The sequence below is a fragment of the Guillardia theta genome, assembly GCF_000315625.1.
Source record: "Guillardia theta CCMP2712 unplaced genomic scaffold GUITHscaffold_82, whole genome shotgun sequence".
In the NCBI taxonomy this organism is placed as follows: Eukaryota; class Cryptophyceae; order Pyrenomonadales; family Geminigeraceae; genus Guillardia; species Guillardia theta.
The window spans coordinates 217,796-235,718 of NW_005434592.1; the positions used below are offsets into that span (position 1 = coordinate 217,796).

Below are 17,923 nucleotides of genomic sequence, written 5' to 3' on the forward strand. Positions count from 1 at the left end.
TAAAGGAGTCTGTTCGTCCCCCCAGGAAATATTAAAAATGGGGGTCAGGTTTCCAGGGGTTCCCCTCTTCCTTTTCCACTGAAATATTTGTTAGGTTCCGGGCTCTCTTTTTTGGGGGTAAACCCCCCCCAACAAAGACCCACCATAAGCATAATCACCTCTATTCCCCCCCCCCCCCCCCCCACTCCCTCTTCTTACTCCTCTCATTGCACACCCCTCCCACTCTGTGATGTTGACATGCTCGCAGGGCATCGCAGACGACCTGGAGCCCGTCCGACTGGCAGAGACGTATCATGACAAGTGAGAGGAGGGGGAGGGGAGGCGCCTTGCGGTGCTCATGCCTTCTGCAGGACACTAGATGACGTCAGCTTCAGACCGGAGTTTATGACCTTCAATCACCGAGGGCGGGTACGAAGCGAGCTCGCTGGCTCGGCAAGGGCTGACGCGACAGCCTCCAGGTACTCGGCCTCCTCAGCCAGGCGGCGCCGCCAGGACAAGCAGGCTCCAAGAAGACAAACTGAAGGGACAGATCGTGTACATTGAATGGCTCAAGACTGCCCACCAGCCTCCCCTCTACATCTCCATCCCTCATCTTCAGCATCGTAGAAACAGAAGGACGAGACTATGACCGGATAGCGCGCCCCCGCCACCTGCACCTCCCATCCTTCGTCCTCCATCTGCTCTCCTGCCTCTGCCATCGCCAGCCGACGGCTCCCCCAGCGAGTGCCCGTAGCTTGCAGATCGGATAGTTTCGACTGTGGTGCCATAGTTGATCAAGGGCTCGCCATGGTAGAGCATGACACTGGGATCGAGGACCAGCACGTGCAGCATTCTCCTCCGTCTCCCTTTCCTCTCCACCTCCTCCAGTAGCTTCTCCAGTACGTCTCTTCCGCCAGGAAACCTCCAGGCTTGTCAACGGTGCCAGGAGGAAAAGAAGCCCGCATCAAGAACTGAGTCTGTGTCGTCAAGCTCTTGCCCGAAGACCCATCCTCGGGCTTATTAAAGCCTTCAGTCCAGCATGCCGTCCCTCCCACATGATCGCGTCGTAGACTTGAGTCGCCTCCCCGAATGAGCAGCTCGTAGCCAAGCTCACCCGTCAGTGACGTCCTGCTGAAGATCACCGACGTTCGGTCACCCAGCCACCTCGAAATTCAATATGGCATCGTAGTCCTGTACGCTTCCAATCGCAACACTGAGGCCTTTTACTACTTCGCTAGTCGTAAAGTCGAACATGTAACGGCAAGAGCCTCCAGCCATCTGATACTTTGACTCCACCAAGTTAGCTCCTGCTTCATCGTCGTTCGCAAGCCTCCCGCTGCTGACATCCTCGCTCCTATCCATCACATCAGCGACACTATCATACAACTCATGATAATGCCTTCTGGTACTCCTCCAGCGTCCACGAGTACACGGTCAGCTCCTTCACCTTGTTTACTTTGTCGGTCTTGTCATAATTCCTCCCCCCTCGAGATCCCATCGATAGGCTGGCCACAAGTCGCCGATTGGCCATGTCCTCTTGGAACCATGTTGTACAATAACAAATCCTCATCTGGACCTGTCATGTAACCGGTCTACTAACCCAAGCCTCTTCTTGTTGCAAGTCCATTCCTTGAGAATTGCCATTAAATTTGTTCCTGATCCCTACGGAGTTTGCATAACAGTCACCTTCGCCTTGCCGTCCACTATCTGCAAGATCGCCTGACACATTCTTGTCTACAGATCCGTACGTACATCACTGTCCATCGAGTCCCTCCATGATGCTCTGCGACTCGATAGCAGTAACGAAATCGATGTCATTGTCTTCCCCGTTGGGTGTTCCTTGCGGACCAAGGAGAAAACACACTGATCGTACTGACTGTGGGAGGGTGGGCCGCGCCTATCAGCCTGGGCCACTGGGCCAATGATTGCAGCCTCGGAAGTTCCGAACTTAGAGTCACGGTCAACCGTCACACTGTCGATCGGATGACTCACTGAGTCAGTCGGACCCGGTGACCGAGGCCGCTACTTGAGGAGTCACACTGAGCCTGATCGGATCCGATGATGAGATTCAGGCTCCTTCAACGTGACAGGCAACCGTCCTGGCCCTCGCCGGGGAAGTAGTGCACGGTCAATTGAAAGTTTGATCGGTCCGATCGGAAGCGGCCTCAGTGAGCCGAGCCGTTAGGCCCGCCTTCAACCGGACCGTCGACGAGTCACGCCGCGGCCGCCTGTGACGGTCCGATCCGATCTGATGATCGGACCCGGCGGCGGCCCGGCCGTTCAACCGGCCCCCCCGCCGGCAGGCCCGAGTCCGATCAACGGAAGTTTTCCGACTCGAAGTTCAATGTCGGATTCAAGTTGCAAGGAGGCTCAGATTCAATTGAGTAAAGTTTATGGTACAGTGATTTGAAAGGGTTCAAGTTTGTTTGCTAGGGTTTGGTAATACCCCTGTGGGCCATTCAAACTACCCCCACCCCCATTTTCTATCAGTCTCCATCGCATCTTATAAGTACCCCTTCTCATCTCAAAACACCCCCACCCCCTTGAAGTCAAAATGACATGTTCGGCACCTCTGCTCTCTCTTTCGTCCCCACCACTTTCAGCAGACTTTCAGCCTGAAAATGATGGTAGGGGTGGTGCCCCCCCTGTGAGGAGGGGTTCTAGGGGTACCTCTGAGGGCACTTGTTGGTCACGTAAGGGGTTGGGGTGGAATTCTTGGAAGCACGAGCCAGGATGGGGTGGGGTAGGGTGGGGTTTTAGCGAGGATCCTCTTTTGAGGGTGGGTAGTCTCCGAATCGACTTATGGAAAATGAGGTCAGGTGGGGTAGTCAACAGACAACAGGGTGGTTGCAATACCACCGGTCCTGTTTCCAATTGAGGCGTAGATGTGAATGAAGCAGGGAATCGAGGGAAGGGTGTAGTAGGGGTACATACATTATGAGATTTTACGATGGGGTGTTTGTGTGGGTGGGGTTTTGTGATATGACCCCTGGGGACCCAATGAGAAATAGATTGAAAGGGTAGGGTAGTCAAGAGTAGGGTAGGGTCAAATTCATACTTGAGCAGGGGTGGGTACTGGGCTGTTCGCTCTCGGGGCCGCAACAAATCACTTAAACCAAACCCTCGTTTACCCTATGTTTGTTGTGTTTTTTTGAATGTTTGGGGGGTGGGGTAGCAGATAACCCCTGCAAATCCATAGAAATCAGATCCCGAACTTGGGGTGAACTCCAAGGGGGGTGTCGAATCCTGAGGGTGGGGTGGTTTGGATGGTGGGTAATGGAAGATCATGTGGTTTAGTTCCGATTTACCTAAATCTTCAAACAAACCAACTGGTGATCCATGCAGGCTATTTTTGAGATCCATCTCCAAATATGGTCTTCAGTTTGAATATTAGCTCATATAAATACATAAATATTTCAAAATATGCAACGAGAGTACCCTCTGCGAAAAAGTTCAGAGATGTTTCTTTGATCCTCCTCTTCATGCAGGGCGGGGGAAACTGGGGGCGGAAGAGGTAGAGGATTAGGGTCAGAAGGTGTCGAGAGACTGGCAAACAGTTGCGAAGATGTATGCACTGCCATGAGAATAGATCTTGCATGCCATCACTCCATTGGAGTGAACAAGTGTCCAGGGAATCAAAAACAAGACTGTCGAAGACATGTACAACAGGGGTACGACACCCTCGTTTCTGTAGCTAGAGGTGTGTTTTTAGCTTGCATTGAGTGCATACGATGCCTTGTGCGTCATGGCGGCCATCGTTCCTAGTATGTAGAGGAAGAATGACGTTTGGAGTGAGAGAGAAGGGATTTGCGGATCACGGCGACGTCATCAAGCATGTTAGGGTGTTTTTCAATTATGATGTAAAGGGATAAGATTGTTGTACCTCGTAGGAGCTCTCGTTCAGATAATTCTGCTCGCGCTAAGTCTGTTCTAAGGTCCTGGATCATCTGGTTCTGGCTCCATGAGACCGGATCGGAGTACAGCTCCCCCTTCGGAGGGTTCGAAACGGCGGTGGAGCGCATGGTACCTGAAGAAGCAGAGGGTTGGGTTCGGCAAGAGGCTTTGGATCTTTCTGAGTTTGGTTTTTGTTCTCCTCTTTCCTCTGTCCAACGAGGAACGAGCAGGTGAATGCTTTGTCATCCCTCAACTATTTAGCTACGTGGGTGGAAGATTGCTCAACTCAATCTGCTCGTTGTCTGAACTCTCCTGTGTTGAGTTGAAAGTGTAGATGATGTGTTGTGACGTATACCTCTGACAAAGTTGTTTTTGCAGCTGTAAATGCGCATGTGAATAGTGGATCTGGCCTCGCTTTCTCTCAGATTCGTTGCTTGCTGAAACATGAGCGAGCTAGGGGTCGCCCTGTTTTCCAACTGCCACTTGTCAAGACCGACAGGATCGAGAAGAGCAGGAGGGCAATCCATTCTCCTTCGATGGTTGCTGGCTATGCACGCAATGCAGATGATGGAAGTGGGATGTCGTTCGGGAGCAGGAGGTGGTTCCTCTTTCCTCTCAAGTACGAGGCGCAGGCCGATGTTGCCAAGGTCAAGCCCCCGGTCAAACAGAAGATCAAGAGCGCTTCAAGGAACAACACGCAACCAGAAATGCAGAAGAAGGCTACTTCTGGGAAGAAAGCAACCAAGTTCCTGCTCGAAGGAGTCATCTCCCTCGGGCTGGCTGCTCAGTCCATGCTGGGAAACTCGTCACAGGCAGTTGAAACGAGTGAGGTGTCCGACGTGTCAACATCTGACCTCTTAGAGGATGTTGCGGCTCGCAATGTTACGAAAGAGGAAGGTATCCGAGGAGACGCTGCACCCTCAAACGCGCAAGTTCCCACCAACTCCGTGACAACACCGGAATCTAAGGATGCGCCATGGCAATACACGTGGACTCCGGAGAAAGGAGATTATTGGGCGTACGAGCTCGGCTATCGTCTCAGCTCTAGTGCTGTATGTCTACCTCGTCCTCAGCTGGCTGAGCTCCTGATGCTCTTCGCAGGTGTCGACGATCGCGTCTGCTCTGGATTACGCACGCGGGAAGATTTCTGTTTCGGACAGCAACGAAATCAAGAATGCCGCAGGTAGCAACCAGACTGCAGGGGCTCCGCTGCTCCTTAGTACTGAGCTGTTGGAGAAAGACAAGGACGAGAACACAACAGCTGTTCTTAACAGGGTGCTTGACGCTGTGAGATCCACAAACGCAGCAGGTCCCAGCCTAGCCAGGGAGGGAGCAGCGAGTGTTAATGACTCTCTTGTGGAAGCAAACAGTATCCTTGAGGCTGCACCGCAGAACGAACGCCGCTCTAAGAGAGAAGAATTCTTCCACTTCATGCAGAATCTTGCCTTCTGGCAAATGGAATTTTGGAAGGCTGAGGAACCTGGAAACTTGTCGCTGTCCGAACGCAATAGGACGGATCTGCTCTCCGACCAGGAGGAGCGAGTTTTGGAAGCGTGGAAGGAGGCAGAAGCTTTTATCAAGGAGGAGAAAGTCATGAACTCGTCTTCAGAGTTGGCTGGCAGCGTCTTGTTCCAGGGCTTGCTCGCAGACAGCATCAACGGCGATGGTCTTAAGGAGTCGAACGCCTCTGCAATCGATGGATTGACGGGAGTGGCAAAGGATGAAGTGCAGGATTTGTTCGTTGGGCTCTTTGAAGGGATGAGCCCAGTTTCCTCCTCCCTCCCCTCAAAGTTGGACGCTGCCGATCTGTTGCAGACCGACTCATCCGAGCCTGAGGCTTCACCTGCGACAGGAGGGACGCAGAGCTTTGCGCTTGCTTCATCCTCGTCGGGGTCGTTGGCCGACGCGGTCGTCCGCCTCTTCAAGAGTGTCGGCCTTGATTCAGGTGACTCGTGCTGTTGGATCCTCAACCTCCCCCTGACTTGCTCCCCTGCCCAGCTGCATACGAGCAGAAGCTGGAGGAGGCCAAGGTGACGCTGCTGCAGTCGATTGGGGTGGGAAGCAAAGGTCCCCTCGACGAGTACTCGCCTGACTGGCAGCAAGCACCAAAGTTTGATATGTCGCTTGCTGCCGTGATGGCTCATTACGCGTTCGAGAGCTACAACTACCCGGTGGATGGCCGGTGGGAGGAGCATCTTGACGGGACAAGAACCTGCTACTTGTCTCCCGGTAACTTGGCTGCTGCTTCTCCTTCCTCCTCCCTCCTCTCTCGCCGTTACGAACGTCATCGTCTCCCTTCAGCCTTCTCCTCATTCCCGCATCACCACATGACATGATACTCGCAGACATTGTCCGCTCGCTTTACGACGGAATCATCTGTATGAAGATCGCAAAGCTTCGCCAGTCGGCCCATGCAGATGACAAGAGCGGAGAGGAGCTTGACCTCGCATCCAAGGCCATGCGCCTGCAGTGCAAGATGCCCGATTCCGTTCACAGCACGCGACCGATGCGAGCGGCGGAGAGCAGCAAGAGAGAGAATCGCACGTTTCTCATGTGGGACGATACTCTCTTCATGTACGCAACCAACAGCAGGAGGCAAGACGGCATTGCTGACTCTCTCCTCCTAGAAGCGGTACTGCCCTCTCATGTCCTCTTCACTCTGTCCCCTGACTCCTTTCACAGATTGCAGAGAAAGGAAACTTTCCCTTCGGCCCAGAAGAAGTCTGTGGGACGGCGACGATCCCACTGAAGAAGCTGAGAAACTCTAAGAAGCAGAGATTCCACATCCCCGTCTTCTCCTGCAAGGAAGAAGAGGTCGACGTGCTGGATGCCTCTGACTCTGTGGAGCTGGCCAGTGAAGCAGAGCAGGACCTCAAGGAGGATCTCAGGGACGAGCGCAAGCAGCTGCAAGGGAAGGAGTCCCAACTCCCTATCCCACTCCCTCTTCGTGGGGATGGGGAGTTCGAGCGGTTCTCCCTGCTCGGGGTAGACCTTCCAGCTGGACAGGTAGCACAGGTGACGAGCTCCATATCGGACGAGCTTGTCCGGTCCAAGGAGGAAGCGAAGCAGCAGGAACTTGTTGCGCGGAGGAGCATGAAGTCAGCCCTGCAGCAGGGGCTGCCGCTCGTTGCCTCCCTCAAGTCCTCCGACGTGGTCGGGTGGCTCCAGGAGATTGGACTAGGAAACTTTGCTCCTACTTTCGGGAGCAAGGGAGTCGATGGAAGGTAGGAAGAGGGGAGGAGATGGAGGGAGAGGAAGGGGTGATGAGGAAGGAGGAAGTAGGAAATTTTCTAAACATGCCGTGCAGGTCACTGGTTGAGATGGGATTTTTGCTTGAAACGGATCCGAACTTCCTGTACAGCATGCTGCGAGATGAGTTCGGGTTCACGCAGATTGGCTCCATCCTCACCTTTTCTGCTGAGCTCCGTGTGCTCCTCCGCGCAGCTTCGCAGAAGAGCCCCTGGCAGGTCGAGCACGTGAAGGAGGACAAGAAGGGAGCTGAGCAAGAATCGACGAGAACTGGCTGGGAGAAAGTGGAGGGGAGAGCCGAACGTGCGATGGGGGACTCGGCCAAGGAGAAAAAGCAGAGCAAGGAGGGGCTGGACTGGGCTGTGTCGAGGCTCAAGGAACTTCTTGATGGTGAAAGCACAGAGATGTCGGAGGAGGCTACTGTACGGCCTTCGTCTTTCAAGGAGCGATCGTCCGACACACGGACGAGGACTGGGAGGATCGGCCTCCTTGAAGTGGAGACTCAGTACTTCCCCTTTTCCGATGGCCCCTACGTCCTCGGTAAGAATTTGCGGCCCTCTTCCCTTTCCTGCCCCGTCGCTCACTCTCCCTCGTCTGCTCACTCCTCCCTCATGCTCCTTCTGCAGGCCCTCAGTCTGGCCCCCTCCAGCTCCGTTCTGGCGTGCTAGGCAGGTGCGAGGCCTGGCCGTCGATGGAGCGCTGGAGTCTCTTGACCAAGCTGGCCAAGGAGCGAGGGAACGGGTCAGTGCAGTCGAGTGAGCTGGGAGAGCTCGCGAGCTTCATCGAGGTCAACTCGACCGACACCCACGTTGTCGTCTGGCGAGACAAGACGCACAAGAGGATAGTTGTCAGCTTCCGCGGCACCGACATCAACTGGAAGGACGTCCTGACGGACCTCATGTGCTTTCAGACTGACGTCTCCTGGCTCTTCGACCCCCAGCCAACGTCCTGCTCTCCTCTTCCTGTGGCCTCTCACTGACCTTCTCCCTCTAGGTCTCTTCCTGAGCCTCAGCTCGATGGCCCTGAGGTGCAGAAGGCCGCGGGCCCTGACCCGAGTGGGCTCGGCAATTTCGCGTATGAGGGATCAGAATCGCCTCCTCCTAAGGCCCACATCGGCTTCTGCATTGCCTACGCCTCCTGCCGTGAGCAGGTGCTCCTTGCCATCCGTCCTCATCTCCTTGTCCCTCTCCGCGTTGTTGTTCCAGCTCTGTCCTCTCCCTCCCCATGCTTTCTTCCAGACCCTCCCCATCCCTCCCCTCCATCATCACCGGCCTGATCTTGTTACCTCTCTCCTGCTCTCGTTGCCACTTGAGTTCTTGCCCTGGTTGTTCTGCTTCCACGATCTCGCCTCCCATCTCTCTCCCTGACCACCTGACCCTCCTCTCAGCTCACCAGGACGCTGCGGGCTCTCTTGCCTGAGGACGAGGAGGAGCTGAAGAAGTGGACCGTTTGCAGCACCGGACACTCACTGGGCGGCTCTCTCAGCACCTTGTTTGCGGTCGACGTGGCAGTTCGAATCCCCGAGCTGCAGGTCATCATGTACAACTTCGGGGCCCCCAAGGTTGGGGACGACGAGTTCGTCCGCCGGTACAACGACCTAGTGCCCAACTCGTTCAGGGTCGTCAACGATGCTGACGTCATCGTCCGTCTGCCGAGGAACAAGGGGGTCGGCAGCATCCCCGGGGCCACCAACTACTATCATGTGAGTGATGGGACTGCCTCTCCTCCTACAACTAGATCATGTCCATCGCAACCACCGCCCCCTCCCTCTCCCTCTATCATCACCATCCTCATCGCTGTATATTTCTCCCCTTTCTCTCCCTCCTTGTCGATCTCTCTTCCCCTGCCTCTATCCACCGCTCTCTCCCACATCTAGCCACATCTTGTTGCTTCTTGCCCCTCCTCCCTTCCTCGCTGCTTGTCGTGACACTCTGGCAGATCGGACGTACAGTTCTGCTCTCCCCTGATGCCCCAGTGTGGGTGGAAGGAGAAAGTGCTGGTGACGATCCTCTAAGGTGAAAAGCAGCAAGATGTGTGAAGGAGGAGAGGAGGAGGGGATGTCAAGGAGAGGAGGAGCAAGAGGGTTCCAGGAGAGGAGTTGGAGGTATCAAAGAAAGGAGGAGTTAAGGAGGACGGGGAGGAGACGGCAGAGGACTAACTGAGGTGCAGCGAGCGGTGGGAGAGCTTGTCGGATCTTCTGGAGGCAGAGGTCAACCTGATGCAGGTAAGAGGCGAGTACTTGCCCTCAGCTGGGCATTGACAATTTGACAGACGTTGGTGGAGGGACGAGGTTTCGTCCAGCATGTCGAGAACGGATACTATGAGGTGAGAAGAACGAAGGAGAGGGAGGAGAGGGAGGAGCAGGAGCAGGAGCAGGAGCAGGAGCAGGAGCAGGAGCAGGAGCAGGAGCAGGAGCAGGGCGGGTGGAGGAGGAGGAGGCGAAGCAGATTTTCTCAGAAACCTTGCTGAATCGATGGCAGGCGATGCTCAGCATGCTACAGAGGACTCGACCCACCGGCATGACGCTGACGGAGGGAGAGAGGAGCGACATGACGCTGACGGAGGGCGAGAGGAGCGTGAGAGGAGCGACTTGAAAAATGAAACTTCATAGATGCAAGGGCACACGATACTCCCGAAGTACAGAGAGGGAGAGAAGAGAGGAGGAGGAGAGGGCGGGAGAGGGGAAGGAGGCGGTCAAGGGTTTTCATCTTCACCATCCAATGGCCTGAAAGTGTGTCAGCAGCTATTGGCTAACTCCCTCCCCCCTTTCTCCCTCCCCCCTTTCCTTTTCCTCTCCTCTCCTCCCCCCTCACCTTCCAGTCGATCCACTGATCCCCGACAGCCACTTTGACGTCTCCTCCTCCTGGGAACAGTCCGAGCTTGTAACCACCCAGCACCGCGTCCTGCAGGAACATGAGGAAGGCGATGGAAGTCATATCATCTCACCTGTTTGCTGATCTCGATGACTTTCTGTCCTTGCGCGCTCGTCGCCTGTGCTCAAATCACTCCTCCCTTCTCCCCCTCTCCCTTCTCCCTCCTCCCTCACCGTGCCCGGCTGAGTTTGACAGGCGCAGGAGGTGAAGAACCAGGTCACCAGGTTTCCAGCTGAGTTCCAAACTTTGACGGTGTCCTTGGGCTGCGCGAGGGAGCTGGTGACAGACCAGCCGATGGTCAGCTGGAGGGTAGTAGAGGAGTACTGGTAGCCCTTGAAGCTCACAGCCGCCTGCCGGCAGGTCGCAAGTGAGCGGAATAGAACAGAGAGGAGAGGAGAGGAGAGGGGAGGGGAGGGCAGAGAAGGAGCGACAGGGAGCGAGAGGAGGAACAAGGAAGAAAATGGAAGAAACTTGTTGTGGAGAGGAGGGGGCGGGGCGAGGAGCACCTTTCCAATCGAGAAGGCAATGGTAGCGAACACCGGGGTCCACTGCTTCTGCAGCTTGAGGGTGTAAGAGGCTCCATCCGGCAGGCCCTCTGAGAGGACGACGTTGACGCATCCCTCCGCAGAGTCTGGGACGGGGGAGGAGAAGCCTGCTCCCTGCATGCCATGCGTCACTGACCTCTCACCTCCCCCTCTCCACCTGCTCCACTACTCTTACTCCCAGTTCTCCCTCAGCAAGTGAAGCTCTCTCCACTACCTCCTCTTCGTGTTCCTCTTCCCCTTCCTGCTCCTCTTCGTTGTCCTCCCCCTCCTCACTCGTACACGAGCACCGCCGGCCACTGCCTCCTCCACAGCATCCTCACCTGCAACCCATCGGGGTAGTAGTTGCCAGAGCTGCCATCGCCCTCATACAGCACCAACGCCTTGGGGTTCAGGTTGAGGGAGGGGGGGACTACGTAGCAGACCTCCTGCTGGGCGCCAGTGGCCCACAGGACCGGGTGGCTGCTGCTCATGCCCGAGATGCTGAGCTCGGGGACGGGCTCGGTGGCTCCCGCTGCTGCCATCTGACTCAGCACGGCCTCAGCGGCGTCCAGTCGGCTGTTCATGAGCTCCTGGGTCTTGGCCTCGGCGGCCTGGAGGGCTGCGATTTTGGCCGACAGTCGCGCGATCGGGTCGTTGAGCTGCTCGACGCGCTTCAGTTCGGTTGCCGTGCACATGTCAGAGGACAAGGAGCTGATGTTGGAGATCACGTCCCCCGCCGCCACCTCCACGGGGTATCCGTCCTGCCCGAACTCGTTGGGGGGTTTGTAGCTCATCAGCGCCACCTTGTACTCGCCGGCGGGGAGCTGGGTCTTGAAGCTGATCTGACCTGAGGCAGGGCAGAGGCCGCCGTTGGAGTTGCTGTTGTACTGGGAGGAGCAGAGGTACTGGGCGGCAACGAAGCTCATCGACTTAGTCTCGGAGATGCTGTAGAGACCTACAAAGGACTTCTGCGTCGGGGGCTGGGCACCACCGGTGTAGGAGTAGGAGAAGGAGAGGGTGGTCTCTCCCTGGCAGCTCGCTAGAGGAGACGCCTTGATCCCCCCGTCGCACTCCAACCCTGAGAAGCCTGAAGGGCAGATGCACTTGCTGCAGTCAGCAGCCGCCACTCCCCCGTTCTTGCAGGAAAGGCTGCAAGTCTCGCAGGAGGGGCCGGTCCATCCTCCCCGGCACATGCACGTGCAGTCCTTGAGGTATCTGCCAGCGTTGGCACAGGTCACGCTCGAGCACTTGGACGGGGTCTCAGGCTTCATGACGATCATCCCGTACGTCTCAATACCGCACTCGTTGCTTCCCTTGCGGACCTTCCACATCCCCTCATCCCCCGACGACTTGCCCCACGAGTTCTGGACCAGCCAGTAATCTACCCCGTTCTCCCGCCCCCAGCCGACGAGGACGACGGCATGCCCTCCGACCTTCTGGGCCTTGGCAGACTTGGTGTAGACTCCGCTCTTGTAGGAGTAGAAGTCATCGTACACGTCAAACACGACAACCCCAGGGCCATTCTGCATCAGTTCCAGCTGCATCTGCTTGATTCCGTCCGGAGTTTGGTCTCCTACAATCAGGGCTGTGCCTTGCAAGCCCGTGTAAGAGTTGCCGTTGGAGCAGTATCCTCCGCACGTCTCCTTGACTTGCGTGTAGGGATCGCAGAAGTTCTCTACTATCCTGGCACTTCGCTCATCCGCAATCCTCTCGTAGAGGGACAGCGGCCATCCTCCATCGCATCCGTTCCCGCAGTCCATTAGCTCTTGCGATGACGCCACCATGTTCCACTTCCTGTCCGTCATCTTGCACATCCTTGCACTGTAGGCTGTGCCAGAAGCGAAAGCGTAGCATGAGCCGCAGGAGCCTTGATCAAGAATGTCGTAGGACAAGCACTTGGACTCTTTCTCTCGATGATCACGAGCATCGTATGATGCAGGCGGCTGGAACCCAGCAGTCGAAAGCTTCACCGTCTTGGCCACCTTCTCCGCCAAGGAGGGTTTCATGAGCCCGAGACCGAAGTCCGGGATCACTTTGCCGTCGTGTGCCGCCTTGTGCTGAGCAGTCCACGAGAGCTGCTGCTGGTTGATGCTCCTTGCCTTGAACTCCGAGGACGCGAGTTGAGACGCCATACCATCCGCGCACACCTGGGGAGACACGCGCATGACGCGGAAGCGCCCGAGGTAGTTGTGAGGGTCTGAAGAGGCGAGCGAGGGGTCGGCGAGCTGACTCGCTCGAGGAAGGTGAGCGACGCGAGCAGCATAAACGCTGCCGTCGTACTCAATCTCGAGGCGATACTGCCCCCTCTGATCCGCTACCATGCCGTACTTGGCATAGAGGATCTTGGGAGGGCCCTGCTCGGTAGCTCGGATGGGGCAGTTGACCCGCCTCATGAGGTTCATGTACTCGAGGAGAGCTTCACCTGCCCTCATGACCTTGGGGTCGTCGAGCGGCTGAACTTCCAAGGCATCAGAGTCTGAATCTGAAGGAACCACGTCGTTCCTTGATCCAAATACATGGTCGGCGAGGTTGGCAAACGTAGCAGGGCACCAGGCCTTCTCTCCGCTTGGACCATTCTTGCTCAAAACGTAGGAGGCGAACATGGCACGGATGCTCTCGAGGCAGGGGTAGCTGCACCTCATCTGCAGCTCGGGGTTCGAGTCCACATGGATCACGTCTGTGTATCCCTTTGAGAAGCATTGGCAGGTATTCGAGCCTAGTGTAACCTTTCCCTCTACGGTCTCGGTGGATGTGGAGAGAAGGCAACTCCCGACCACTGCTAGACATGGGTGCTTGAGGAAACCGCAGGACTCAGTTACATCTGTGTCCTCGTCTAGCGTATCAGCATTGAACCCCACTGCCTTGGTGAACGATCTTGACTGGGCAACAAAGGGCAGGATATCGGCGTCCTTGGGTTGTTTGGAGGCGTCAGTTGGGGCAACAGGAGCTGATATCAGTCCTGCATTCTCAATCTGAACCATTTCAATGACATCTGCGCGATTCGCAAGCGAAACGATGGTAGCCAATACCAACAAAGCCATAGTACCTAGCAGACAATCAGGCCGTGTGGGAGCCATACGTTGGAAAGTTGATAGAACAAATCATCAGGAGACACTTGACATTCATGTAAGACAGAGAAGAAGTACAACAGGCTCCTTGGAATGAACCAAAGAGGTCGCAACAACACGGCAAACAGTCGGCATGCCACAAGCAGAATAAGACAAAGTCTTGGTGAGCGTAGTAAAGTCTACCTGATATGATAGCGACGGTCTTCGCCGATCTCTTGCTGTTCCATGATCGAGTAGTTCCTCCTCCTCCTCCTCCTCCTCCTCCTCCTCCTCCTCCTCGTCCTTCCTGGGCCATTGTACCGTACCCGCCTGCCATAGCCCAATCCCCCAATACCTCCACCACCTACCCCGTACAAAAGACTATTTGATTTTCGCTGTACCCCCACCCACTCAATTCATATATTTATTATAACACCGGTATGGTCTTAAAACGACCATATCCACCCCATGGGAATTATCACCCCCTAGATACCACGAAGGGTCAGACCACCCCGACCTGGCAAACGAAAGGAGAAATCACGGGTACTCATCACCTTGTCAAGTCCGGAGGCGGACGGGCCCGGCCGGTCGGAGCCTCCGCCGTCGGAGCTCGGAGACTGAGATGACAGCCACTCAGTAGGCTTTGAGCCTGAGTGGCAAGTTACTCTTCAAAGTTAGTCACTAACTTAAAACTTGAATCATAACCCCGGAGGACAATCATTGGCACTCTCCCGGTGATCTTTACTCAACTTGCCAAAGTTAACTTCATTAAAGATCAGTACGAGGACAACTTTCAAGTTCAGGAGACTCAGTTGCGCCGGCCAGGCTTCCGACCGGGTGACCCGTCACCGATCACGGCCCGCCCGGTGCCCCCGTGACTGCGGCGACGGTGGCACCGGGGCCCGGTCAGGGCCCGGGGCCGGTCAGGCGGCGACCGTCCGGCGAACCGTCCGGAACTTCCCGGAAACTTGCGCCCCAGTGTCACAGTGTGTCTCGGAACCCGGGCCGGCCCGGCGGGCGGCGCGGCGACGTGTGACCGTCGGACGGTCGGGACACTGAGCTTAGGCTAGTTACTGTTACCAGGCTACTAGCCTGAGCCCACCCGCCGCGGCCGCCGGTCCGACCGCCGTAATCCCGGATGATCATCGGATCACTCAGTGAATCACCGTCACGGCCGGGCGGATCCGATCTGCCCCGCCGGGACTGGCAACCCCGCGGGCCCGAGTCAGGCTCGCCGCCGTCACACGCGTGACGGGCGGCCGGCGTCCGTCGGACCGTACCGAACGGCCAGTGTCGGCGGACTCGCCTAGTACGGTAAGGCGCCGCGGCGGCGACTCTGAGCCGAGCCTGAGGGCCCGTGCGCAGACGGAATGGTCAACGGAACTTCCGAAGTTCAGCGGCCGCCGCGCCGCATTCGCGGCACGGCCACGGGCCGCGCCGACAAGGCAAGATTCTTGATTCTATTCCAAATTTGATGCCAGTATGCAACAACTTGGCTAACTCACAAACTTCAACAAGCCGATCAGATCGGATACATCTTGGACCGATCTTCTCACACTGAATCTCGCCTCGCTAAGCGAAAACTAACGAGCCAGGGCCACAAGGCCCGATCATCTGCACCAACACGTCTGACGGTTTCCTCGGAGTCTAGAAGTCGGAGACTCGCCTGCCATCACAACATATAATCAGCGAAATATTGAAGAAATATTGGAACACCATCTGGTAGAGATATTGAACATTGCTTATACATCGAACAACCATCGAACATATTTGATGATACTGCATTCAGCTCAAACATCATAATCATACCCGTTGAGCTCCCAGTCTCCGAACCTTGTTGGCTCTGCACCTCGCAAAGATCCTTTCGGCCCTCCGATCTCACCCGTCTCTTTGTTCTGCCATGGCGTGAAATCATCATCATCATCCACTGTGTCGACATGCATATCCGCCAGCTCCTCCATCGCCTTCTCCTCCATGTTTTTCATCATCTTCGGCTCTGACTGGCTGGTGCCACAACCGCTGCCACCTCGAAGCTTCCACATCTCTGAAGTAGCAGCGTTTGGATTGCTCGAAGAAGCCTTGTCTCTCAATGGCACGCTCGAACTCAACTTTGCTATCCTGGCATATCCAAAGCCCGCAGGCGTCCTGAGATGAGGTCTATGCAATGATCCAATGGCTGAACGCAGCAAGTTGCAAGTGCCTCGGTATGAAGGTCGCATATCCGACAGTTCTGGATAAAAAATCATTACAATCAAGCGACATGTCTGATTCAGCTCATGAACATTCGCAGACGATAGGGTGTTGCACGAAATCAAAATAAGGAACAAAGACTGCCAGACAAGAGCACAGAGAGTATGAAAGAGGTTCTAGAGAGAAACATGTACATGTTGAGACAACTGCACGCGTTTTCTTCATTGGAAACAGATGACATGGATGGAGCGTTTGATTGACTTGATTCACATAAGGACCTAAGGGCTCTTGGTTCTTGCTCCGCTGCTTTTGTTTTGTACCTTCACTTAGTCCCTCCTGTTCTCCCTTGCTTTGTATGCATACCCCTCCTGCTCTCACTGCCGTTTACTCATCATTTCTATTTCATCCACACCATTCTCGTAAGTTTGCGTTGCACGCCATGGCCATGGGAGCGGTCATCAACTTCTTATTTCCTCAGCTACCTCCCCCTCCTGTCTCTCCCCGTCTTGTCTCTCCCCTCCTGTCTCTCCCTCCTGTCTCTCCCTCCTGTCTCTCCCTCCTACCTCTCCCGCATCTCGCTCACTTTCCCTGTTGCCCATGGCCTTGAGCGTCTTGTAAAACTATTATAATCTTTGATGAGTAAACGTTTAGTCATTGCCGTTAAAACAGTAACCATGGGCAGGGCAGCGGCAGCAGGGGAGCGGCAGGTGGCGCGATGGCTGCAGAGTCGAGGGCTGACGGACGTGGATGCAGAGCGAGTAGAAGAAAGGTGGTTGTGGAGGAGGAGGAGGACTCTGTGACCCCGCTGCAGGCTGAAGGACGGCGTTCTGCTCGGGAATCTTCTGCTGGGGCTAGATCCTGGGTTGGACATGCGAGGCTTCAACCGACGAGTGCTCTCCCGCAAGCCTGCCTTGTCAAATCTAGAGATGATCTTGAGTGCGGTGTGGAGGAAGGGAGCGCTGGGAAAGGCGATGCCATCCGCTGCTGAGATCTACGATGGCCGTCGAGACAAGATCTTCTCGCTGCTCCGAATGATCATTGAGGTCTATGTTCTCCGTCCTGCGAGGAAGAAGCATCGCGAGATGTTGCAGGTGAAGGACGATGATGGAAAGATGTGCGATCGTCAATGACGCTGATCGCAGTGGATCCACAAAGTGATCTCACCCTACAACATGGAACTTCCAAAGAATGTACGTGCCTGCCGACATCTTCATCCTCTTACGTGCATCATCAGGTGTTGAGCGCCGATCTTGACAGTCCGACAGGAGTGACAACAGTCTGGCAAGCTCTTAGCAATGGAGTTGTGCTGTAAGCATCCGGCTCCTTGTCTATCATGCTGACTCTCGCTCCTCTCCTCTCCCCTTCAGTTTCTGCGTCCTGCACAGCTGCTGGCCAGCGTCCCTTCGTCCCGCTCCTCATGCTTCCTCCTTGTATTTCGCTCCGACTTCACGTGATGAGGTTCTGAGCAACCTGGACATTGTCTTCGGATGTCTGCAAGAGCTGCAGGAAAGTTGAAGAGGAGAAACAAGATCAACAGGAGGAGGAGATGGTGGTTGTGATGAAGGAAGAGCAGAAGGGTGATAAGAAGGAGGGGCGAAGGGAGGGAGAGGAGGAGGAGGAGGAGGGGGAGGGGGAGGAGGAGGAGGAGTTGACAGCTCCAACAGATCTCAGTCATCATCGAGCCGAAGGAATTTCTGCTGAGGCCTTCAGATGACATCTTCCTCTTGCAACTCAATCTCATCTTCACTTGCCTCTACAACCGCCATGGGCAACACGCTGGGATCGACGTGCTGAGCCTGGGAGAGCTGAGGTTGAAGGACCAGAAGTTGTATGCCGAACAAGATGAGACTTGTTGCAGGTTCAAAGACCACAATCGTCTGCAGGAGAGGTTGAACCGGATCATGGCAGCTCACAGCGCAAGGGCTGATGGTGAGGAGGTTGTGAGGGGCATGAAGAAGCGCTGATGAGGTTTCAGACTTGACAAGAGCAAAAGCTCTGCTGGAGGACGAATGCAAGGAGCTCCTGGAAATCAGATACGAAAAAGCGATGGAAGCGGTGAGAGGATAATTGAGACTTGTCCTGTTCCTCCCCCCCCCCCCCCCATAGTTTCATTGTTTTCCCTTGGACAACTCTCAATGTATTTCTGGGAAGTCTGAAAGAATTAAAA

The 17,923-nt window shown here is 55.6% G+C and overlaps 6 protein-coding genes across 6 annotated transcripts in view; 4 read left to right on the plus strand and 2 right to left on the minus strand.

Annotated features, from left to right (window-relative positions):
• Positions 1–521, plus strand: part of GUITHDRAFT_115223 (hypothetical protein) — a gene marked incomplete at both ends in the record, with an annotated part of 2,007 nt that extends 1,486 nt beyond the window's left edge. Inside the window, 3 exons of the mRNA XM_005825598.1 lie at positions 248–300; positions 351–408; positions 459–521. Of these exons, the coding sequence (XP_005825655.1) occupies positions 248–300; positions 351–408; positions 459–521 (174 nt within the window). The remainder of the gene's footprint in view (positions 1–247; positions 301–350; positions 409–458) is intronic.
• Positions 522–1,131: 610 nt separating this feature from the next.
• GUITHDRAFT_115224 (hypothetical protein) lies at positions 1,132–1,549 on the minus strand (the record flags this gene model as incomplete). Its single annotated transcript, XM_005825599.1, has 2 exons — positions 1,132–1,333; positions 1,389–1,549. The coding sequence occupies 2 exons, from the start codon at positions 1,547–1,549 to the stop codon at positions 1,132–1,134; spliced, it is 363 nt and encodes a 120-aa protein (XP_005825656.1).
• A 6,631-nt stretch (positions 1,550–8,180) lies between these two features.
• GUITHDRAFT_154652 (hypothetical protein) lies at positions 8,181–9,737 on the plus strand. Its single transcript, XM_005825600.1, has 6 exons — positions 8,181–8,272; positions 8,510–8,824; positions 9,061–9,137; positions 9,292–9,346; positions 9,394–9,447; positions 9,603–9,737. The coding sequence occupies exons 2-6, from the start codon at positions 8,660–8,662 to the stop codon at positions 9,714–9,716; spliced, it is 465 nt and encodes a 154-aa protein (XP_005825657.1). The 5' UTR covers positions 8,181–8,272; positions 8,510–8,659; the 3' UTR covers positions 9,717–9,737.
• Positions 9,738–11,808: 2,071 nt separating this feature from the next.
• GUITHDRAFT_76993 (hypothetical protein) lies at positions 11,809–12,063 on the minus strand (the record flags this gene model as incomplete). Its single annotated transcript, XM_005825601.1, has 1 exon — positions 11,809–12,063. A coding segment is annotated over one exon (255 nt), but the record flags the coding sequence as incomplete, so codon positions are not given.
• Positions 12,064–15,433: 3,370 nt separating this feature from the next.
• Positions 15,434–15,738, plus strand: GUITHDRAFT_154653 (hypothetical protein). Its single transcript, XM_005825602.1, has one exon. The coding sequence runs from the start codon at positions 15,541–15,543 to the stop codon at positions 15,718–15,720; it is 180 nt and encodes a 59-aa protein (XP_005825659.1). The 5' UTR covers positions 15,434–15,540; the 3' UTR covers positions 15,721–15,738.
• Positions 15,739–16,430: 692 nt separating this feature from the next.
• On the plus strand, positions 16,431–17,823 carry GUITHDRAFT_144071 (hypothetical protein; the record flags this gene model as incomplete). The annotated part of the gene is made up of 7 exons (XM_005825603.1): positions 16,431–16,525; positions 16,568–16,847; positions 16,899–16,946; positions 16,991–17,064; positions 17,263–17,305; positions 17,421–17,685; positions 17,732–17,823. 7 exons carry the CDS (start codon positions 16,431–16,433, stop codon positions 17,821–17,823), a joined length of 897 nt encoding a protein of 298 aa, XP_005825660.1.
• Between the last annotated feature and the right edge of the window lie 100 nt (positions 17,824–17,923).

Excerpts from the sequence above, each read along its gene's own strand:
- GUITHDRAFT_154652 (XM_005825600.1), top strand. The coding sequence starts at position 8,660 with ATGTACAACTTCGGGGCCCCCAAGGTTGGGGACGACGAGTTCGTCCGC. Across the intron at positions 9,347-9,393 it reads CAGAGGTCAACCTGATGCAG|ACGTTGGTGGAGGGACGAGG; the intron begins GTAAGAGGCGAG and ends ACAATTTGACAG. Across the intron at positions 9,448-9,602 it reads TCGAGAACGGATACTATGAG|GCGATGCTCAGCATGCTACA; the intron begins GTGAGAAGAACG and ends AATCGATGGCAG.
- GUITHDRAFT_154653 (XM_005825602.1), top strand. The coding sequence starts at position 15,541 with ATGTTTTTCATCATCTTCGGCTCTGACTGGCTGGTGCCACAACCGCTG.